General features: G+C 38.2%; 1 protein-coding gene across 2 annotated transcripts; it reads right to left on the minus strand.

Moving 5' to 3' along the window:
* Positions 1-149: 149 nt before the first annotated feature.
* LOC118048857 (COP1-interacting protein 7) lies at positions 150-8,682 on the minus strand. 2 transcript variants are annotated; one of them, XM_035058690.2, is made up of 13 exons: positions 8,364-8,682; positions 7,767-7,940; positions 7,176-7,296; positions 7,060-7,099; positions 6,659-6,711; positions 6,516-6,571; positions 5,759-5,911; positions 5,409-5,629; positions 3,025-4,625; positions 1,850-2,803; positions 1,205-1,607; positions 542-604; positions 150-451 (listed from the first exon to the last, which is right to left on the minus strand). In XM_035058690.2, the coding sequence occupies exons 1-13, from the start codon at positions 8,420-8,422 to the stop codon at positions 384-386; spliced, it is 3,966 nt and encodes a 1,321-aa protein (XP_034914581.1). In that variant the 5' UTR covers positions 8,423-8,682; the 3' UTR covers positions 150-383. The 2 variants fall into 2 exon arrangements, with proteins under 2 accessions (XP_034914581.1, XP_034914582.1); XM_035058691.2 differs by having other exon boundaries at positions 5,424-5,629; positions 8,364-8,681.

The following is an 8,682-nucleotide window of genomic DNA, read 5'->3' on the forward strand; positions in this document are numbered from 1 at the left end:
AACTCCAAAGTACTTGTTGTTCGGCTAAAACATCGAATTTCCACTCTTGATTCAGTCAAGTAAGTCTTTAACGTTGCGTACAAATTAACCAGATGCCAAGAGGTGCAGATTCCACAAGATATCCTATTCCTAGTGAGCTATGTGAAGACTTGTACCAATCTATGAACATTATCACACTTCAATCAATAAGAAGGGGAGCAACGAGTCAGCCTAATACATCAAACGAACTTCGGAAATTGAAAGTGAATGTACACTGACCGATATACATAATGTAATTAACATACCTTTCTTTTAAATTACAAGACAGGAAAATCAACAAAGCACAACCACAATGGTGCAAAACAAGACCAGCTCTCTGCTTTGGTGCATCCACATATCAGCTATCAAGTAGTCATCTTCTTTTCACCTGACTTGCTTCGGAAGGGCGATAACAATGAGAAATGGCGAGAAGCTGCAACCAAGTTTTTTCATCTTAGTGACAACTAAATCTATGAACAAGAGTACACTATGATGAGTTTGATGAAAACATAGGAGAGCTTACTCTTTTGATTGGGGCCAGCAGTAGGGGTCTCATCTTGAGAGATTAGATTCTTCAATGTATGCACTGGTGCAACAACCAAAAATTGATAGTCAGTTTGTGGAAAGCACATAAGACTAATAATGATCAAGGCTTTCGCTTAAATTTATTATCTCCATAAAACTCATCCTTGAGACTAGTTAGTTCTAACCATCACCATTTTATAGTCAATCAATTAACACAACCTGTGGTTTGCAATATGAATGATTTATAAATTATACTGACAAGAGACACGGCCTCAGATGGTAATATTAGAGAATACACAATGTGTTACTGTTGTGATATTTCTGGTATTACTCTGTTTGCAAAGTATTTCTTCAAGATATTCACTCTGCCGACCAAAAAATTAAACTCAATAAGGTTCCTGTTCGCACAAAAGTTTTTTGAGTGATTTCAGATATCAAAAGACAATATAGAAGTTGATGCAATGATTTTTTATTTAGAAGAATGAACTATGTTTCTTTCAAACTAGACTTGGCTGTAAGCATTTCAAGATTCTAGGCCATTTGTTTACTGAAATTTAAACTTTTCCTGGATAGTCACATTCAGTGGAACTAATAAGCAATGGAAGGAACTCCAGATTTCACTATTGACTAAAAGCAGGGGGCAAAAGTATAGTGCCTTTACCTTCACTAGAAAAAGCAGCATTATCATCCATCTCGGAACCATTCAAACTAACATTATCCAATTCTACATTACGTTCACCAGCAGTTTGGCTCTTTCTTCCAAACTTCAGCAATCGTCTAAACCCTTTAGATGATTCCTTTGTCTGAGGCTTCTCCAATGCTTCAGGGATCTGTTCTAGTTTCAAGCTTTTTAAATCAGATACATGAGCTTTAATGGTCTCTGCACCTGCTGAATGTGTCTGTAAGCTTGTTGGAGTTGCTTTGCCATGTTCAGAATTTTCAGTACAAGGATCTTCCATAGAAGAGACCCGAGCATAAGGGGCATGGTAGGGCTTCTCAGCAATATGAGTGCTTGAAAACTTTGGTAATTCTTTCTCTGCATGACTTGCATGTTCAGATGCAGCCTGAGAGCAGAAGATGTTACATAATAAAAATCAACTCATGAAACAAATTTCCAACACTGCCAAAAAGAAAATGAAATACTTCCAATTTTATGCTACTATGATCATTTCAAAACCACTGCCTACATAATCTAAGTCTTAAAACAGCAAGATGAATCTTACATGCCAATTCTTTTAGGTGTAAAGCACATCCGTAAAAGTACAGTAAAAGCAGCCATAAACATTTCTAGTTCTCACTCACTTACCTCATGAACCCCGGGGTGCTTTGGTAATTGATGCTCAGTGTGGTTTCTATCAATCCCATCCATGGTAAATGGTGAAACTGGCGCTCGGAAATTAGCATAATCCACCACAGTCTCTGTTTTCTCCGGTGTTTTATAGTTATTAGAGTGTCCATCTTGTACTTCTATATTCTGTTCTGATGCGTGTACAGAGGGAATGGTGGGCTTCTCACACTCAAGCACAACAGTTTTCTCAATTATTGGGTTGTCATCCCCATCACTATGATGTGAAATTTTGTTGCCATTCTGTTTCAATTCAGTGCTTTTAGAAGTTGAAATAGACTTACTTTTGTTCATCTTCTGTGGAATTTCTTTTGCTGCTGAATTGCCAGGCACAACATCATGTCCTTTAGTGGTTTTAGTTTTCAGTTCTGGAAGAGATGCCACCTTGCTTTTATCATGGTTCATCAATGCAGATATTTTCTTGCTGTCAGCCCCACTGGATAATTTTGGTTTTGATACTGATTCAGTGTTTCGTGGTTTAATTGAAGAAGTATGATCACTGCTACTTATTTTTGGCTCTGATAACCTCCTAATCCTGGCCACGGATGCCTTTGAATCAGGTGTCACACCACTGTTCTCTTTCTTTGGTTCAGACAATGATGATACTGACTGAGTTAACCTATTTCCAACTGTGCTAGTTGTTCCAGTGCTCAATTTGCTGGACCTGGAGACTTTCTGAGAATCACCCGATCCTGCAGAAACAGTTTTGATGGAGAACCTTTGTAGAGGTGATGAGGATCCAGGCTCTGAATCACTGAATTTTGATCCTCTATGAGAGCCTGGCGAAAGCTTTATTGGCAATTGTTTACTGGTTCGCTTTGATGCTGACTGAGCGGTAGTGGAACTGCCTCGGGCAGCAATCCTCTTTTGTCTCTCTAACTTCAAAGCTTCCAGTCGTTTAATCTCTTCTTCTTCCTGAAAAGAAAAGAGAAGAAATTCCAAATCTGAGGATAACTCCTAATGAAGCTAGCAGGTAAAGGAGACAAATTATCCCCAATGGGAAGATACAATTTAACCCGTGCATATGGTAATACAAAGTACACAGGTAGGAGCCAAGATCGATACCCCACTTTGCTGTAAGTTTTCCGACTTATAATGTTGAGTTGAATGCTCATTAAAAGGACAAGGGAAAGTACCTTCTCTTTCTTCATTTTCTGGAGATCAGCTTTAAATGTTCTTAGCCTCTCAGCACGTGCCTTTGCTTCATCCAAAGGACTCAACTTCGAAGGCTTTCCTTTCCTTATCGGTCCTACTGTCTTCTTCCTATCTGAAGTATCTGGAATGAGTTTTGATTTCCGGTCCTTGTCTGACTTCTTAGAGCCTTGACCAGCTACAGCCTCATTACTTTTCTTATGCAGCGAAGCCTGCATATCATAATCTAAAGCAGGATCATAACCAATTGACCCCTTTTCTATCCCACGCTCAGGCATCAAACTTAAATCATCCGGTTCATATTTGACTTGGCTCCTGTTAGATAAGCTCTCTGTCCTCTGAACTGTTGATGGAAACTCAGAGTCCATGTCGATAGTGTTTCTCCCCTCAGTTCCAGCTTGATCTAGTGACAATGACCTTAGTGAAACTATGTATGAATCATCATCCATGTTGACAGATGACCTCCTGTCTAGATCATTTTTTGCAGTCTCAAATCCATTAACAGCCAGAGGATCTGATGCTAAACTTCTATAACCTGACTTGTTTTCTTGTCCATGAATTAAAAAATCATCATTTGCATTCATCCTATATTGACCTCTCCTCCCATCTATTTCTGCAGACTGTAGATCCATTTGACCATTTATCAACCTTCTATCCTCGTTAGGCTGACCCATTTTTATGGATAGCAACAATTCATCTTTTGATGCCTTAGTCATGCGGGTCAAGTTTCCACTAACTTTCTGCATAACTGTCACATCCCCTTCTTGATTATCAACTGGATCTCGTCCATCAAAAACTAAAGGATCATCACCCATTGTATTTTGTCGCCTTTTTGCTCGAACATTCTTTTCCATTGCAAACATACCTTGGTCAACAACACGTTCAGCTTCTTCAGCATCTTTCAGCAAATAATTTTGAAATGCTTTCCAGTGTCCACCATCCTCCTCCTTCCCGTAAGATGTTCCAGCCATATCTGATAAATTCGGTTCATCTGTAGATTTTGTATGGCTTCCCTTCCTTTTTGAGGATCTCAGAGAGTTCCTGTGCTTCACATTCGGAGCTGTGTCTGATAAAATTTCATCTTCCTCATCATTTTCAGAACCAGAAGCTGATCGTGATTCACTACCAGATGAGTCCTGCCTCTTTGAAGTGATGTAGTTGATGTTCCGAATAACAACCGTGCCTGATTTTTTTTTACCTGAATGACTTCCCTTCCTCCCTCGTCCTCGACCTCTTGAAGTTTCCTTCTCCAATTCTGCCTCATCCTGAGATCCTGTTCTCAAAGCATCCACATCCCAAGCTTCAGTTTCAGTGTTGCTATCCATAGAATGCCTTCTTTGCCTCATCCTTTGACCAGCATGGATTCTAGGATCCTCGCCTAATGGATATGGTGGCTGAAAAACTGGGTTATTTCCCGGATAATTCTGGTAGTAAGCAATGCCTTGCATTGGATACCCTGGAAAGACAGGCACTGCTCCAGGTGGCGAATGAATGGGCCAGGGAGGGAACATAAGATGCGGAAACTGGGCTTGAAAATATTCCTGTTGGCCTGGTGATGGTTGTTGATCTGTTGGAGGCCTCTCATCTAGCAGATTGGTCGAAAATCATCTTCAATTGAATTTTTGAAGAAAAGAAAGGCATAAATGGAATATAATGCCACAAATAAGTACAACAAGGACATTCCAAGTTCAACGATCCGTGGTCTTGCATGCTTATAAGAAAATCTTAACCTAGAGGACCTGTCTTTTAGTTCAACTAGTTTTTAGCTGCTATTGGAACACCCTAATTGATGTTGACCCCAACATCCACACCTTCATTCTTATACAAAGACATTTCTGTAAAACAAAAAAAAAAAGGACGCACAAGAACAAAAAGACAATAGCATTTCCCTTCTAGCATGCAATGAGCTCAGTATCAAGCACTTTGGGTCACTAGTGACTTCAAGTGAAGTAAACAGAACCTACATTTCACATGTTTAGGAATCTAACTAAAAGTCACGAGATAAAATAAAGGTATCATCTTTGCACAGACCTATCCATGTTCTGATATTTTGAGGAGGCATTGCTGAGGAGTAGAATTCCTCCAATCATTGACAATGCATATCCATGAGCGCTTAAAAATGTACCAAGATGTCCATGAGCCCTTGAAGTTAGCCAGCCCAGCAGATTACATTCAGTTGCTTGTTTTAGGTGATAGTAAGGTTGTGGTCTTTTCTTAGTGTTTTCCACTCCTTAAGTGGGTTCCTCAGATCAGATTAGTTGCACTCCTTTCCCACACCCCGTGACATTTAATTTCCATCAGATAGCGAGACATGCATTTAAGTGGCAATGATAATAGAGTAACTCTTCTTTTTTAGGGAACTTCTTACATTTTAAGTTCATACCTGCATTTGGGTCAACACCTGCTTTCCTGTTACTATCAGGAGTTTCGGGCCACTGCTTGTTGATTGTATTAGAAAGATCAATGCCTGATGCATTCATGGCTGAAAAATCTGTCCTGCTAGACATTGCTTCAGCTGCTTCAATTTCAACCCACTGGCCGGTTTCATGTTTTCTTTTCCATAATTCCATAAATCTTACACAAGCATCTCTGTTGACATTGATGAACGAAACCACAATAGAGATTATCCTCTAAGAAATATAGATATACCACAGACCAATTTGAGGCCAACATGAAAACAAAATAGAGAGAATGATATGTATAAAGAAAGCTACTTACATCAAGCGTAAGGCTCCAAAACTTTCAGCAAATGACATTAAATGTGCCATGTGATCAATGTCAAAACCAGCAGCTACAGCACGTGCAAAGGCCATGCCCTGCTCTTTCTGCAGTGAAGTTTTTCGTGTCTCCAGAACTTTCAGAAGCTGAACCCTGGTATAGACAAACCAAATGCAGTATTTGATTAAAACTCTAGCTTGCACTGTTGAATCTGCATAACCAATGGATTACACTAGTAGAGATGCTAGCAGTCATCAAATTTTGACATGGTACTAGTCTAGCCACTCATAATCAACTATACATTTCTAATTTTACAATTATTATTATAATTTCAAAAACATGAAGAAAATGCTCCTTAACAAACTTTTTGGTATTCTGTGAATCTGCGTGTCGATGACTGAAAATGAAGTCAATATAGAGGTTATGCAGAACAAGAAAGTAAGTAACCCACAGTATGATTCGACTCTTTGCACGTGTCTTGAAAATCATGGGTCGAAGACAATGATGATGAAATTTGCAGTAGGGAATTGAAGTGGATTTGGTAATACCTATAACTGCAATTTGCCCCCTGAACTTCTAGGGAAATTGAAATGAAGAGTCACACGGAGGATTGTGAAGTTTGAGTAAAATTTAAGCAACTATTCAAAATTATTGACTTCTTTTTCATCATAATCTTGTTATTTGTCACTCATGACAGCAATGAAGTTTGTGAATTTCTTGTTCCCTATCCAGTTACTCAAGGTACAAGGATACATACTTGGAATTTCCTTCCTGCACAGTCGACCCATTTGCTTCTGGTGGATGTGAACCAGGCTGCCAGGAAGCAAAGGGACGCTATTAGAAAAAGAAAATGCCAAAAACTCATAATGTGATCAGGATTATTTAGAGGCCAATTATTACCTTGTAAAGGACAATGGCTTTTTCCTCACTAGAATCTGTTGGAGGCCTGCTACCTGTCAAAAATCATCCAATATAATCCAAAACCAACAAAAAACAGCACCACAGAAAGACAATTATATCTTAATCATTTAGTTCGTAGGATAAAAAACTTGATCAAACATTTTACTAGCATTGAAGCAGCTACTTAACAGCAAGAATAAACTAGAAAAGGAAAGAGTACTAGGTAGAGATACAAAAGAGAGAAGAAAAGGAAATTGTGTTCCCTCTCCTCCTACCCACAAGAAAGGATATAAATAAACCAGTTCAGAGCATAAATTATGAAAACAAGAAGCACAAGACAACCATAAAAGAGTTTTTAATACAAAGAGGAACACAATGCCAAAATCATTTTGCAATAGTACCTTCAATGCACTCTGCAGGTTTTGCTCGATTATCTTCTACCTGTGAATAAAAAAAACAACTAAAACCGAATTCGACCCTGACTATACATCACAAGGTACTTCAGGATTCTACTTACCGAGCTCAATCCTATATCATTGTTGCTTTGAATTGCAATTCCCTTCTCGATCTGCAAGATCTCAGATTCTAAATTGTAAACTCGTTCCAAGACCTCTGGTGTACTCACAAAGCGAACAAACCTACAAGAGAAAAGAAATTAGTTTGCAACACCAATTTGGAGGCAATTTAAAACCAAGATTAGCGTCAATTACGCTTGAGAAGCTCAAAACTTAACTCTGATGAAATAAAACTGCCAATCTAATCGTGATTAAGAAATCAAACCAATTACATTATTAAATATGAAGTAAAGCAGCAAGTGACATAAAGTTCAAACCCTCTATCACAAAATAGTCATTTGGCAATAGGAGTGACAGGAATCATCTCTATCATGTTATTGTTTTCTTAACCATTCTCGTTCAAATATAATCATTACTCTCGATCATTCCAAACTCCCAATTAAACTTTTTTTTGCGACAAACAATCAGATGCATTTTCTTTATCAAAACTGAGAAAAAAAAATTAAAAAAAAAGATCAATACCACCACCACTACAGCAATAATAAATAATATATAAAAACAATTAGGGAGTAGCACTGGAAAACAGTGTGAACCTCTCAATTGTTCCTTTCGTGAACCATGCTGCATCAGTTGCAGGCTCAAGAATAATTGAGTAGCCCCCCTTGGCCAATTGATCTTGAGCAGTTTTCAAGTGGTCAAGAAATGGTTGTGCCAACCCTGAAGCTATTTTCTCTGTCTTACCATTCACACATATAATCAAATCACACCTAATAAATAACACAATAAAACTCAAGTTAATTTTCTCCAGCAAAATTACAACCCAATAATCAATGAATTAAGCTCTAAAATGTCAACTAGTAAAGCTTCAAAATTTGAAAATAATTAGCAGCTAAATGGTAACATGAAATGCAACATTAGCTTTATCATCTACTCATAAAACCAGATCTTTTAAAGAAGCAAATGGTTTCCAATGAATATAGAAATCAACTCAGAAACCCAAAAAAGAAAACTGGTTTATGCTGTACTCAAGCATTGAGTGAGTTATATTTTGCTGAAAAGAAATAAAAGGTAATAATATATATATATATGAAACTACTAAAAGTTACACAAAACTGTTACAGGTACTGGAACAAGCTAGCTAGCCACACACACGTGCAAAGAAAGTAAAGTGAAGGAAGAGAGTAAATTACCTGGTTCGAGTTGGAGTGAGTTGAAAAACGGCCGAGTCAAGCCGAGTTGAAGACTTCATTCTTGACAAAAACTGATCTTTAATGGCCTAAGAAATGAGATCAAAGGAGGGAGGGGGGATGCAACAGAGAGAGAGTCTGTTTAAGAAAGAAAGAAAGAAAAGAATAATTTGCTAAGAACTCAGTAATACATAAAGGTTTGGCTCAATGTGAAAAGAAGAGAGCTAAAAGAAGAAGAAAAGTTGCTGCAGAGAACCCAACAGAGAGTAAAGAAGGGAGTGGAGAGAGAGCGCTTGCTTTGGATACCAACTGGGTAGTGAGA

This window comes from Populus alba, chromosome 10, assembly GCF_005239225.2.
Source record: "Populus alba chromosome 10, ASM523922v2, whole genome shotgun sequence".
NCBI classification, from domain to species: domain Eukaryota; kingdom Viridiplantae; phylum Streptophyta; class Magnoliopsida; order Malpighiales; family Salicaceae; genus Populus; species Populus alba.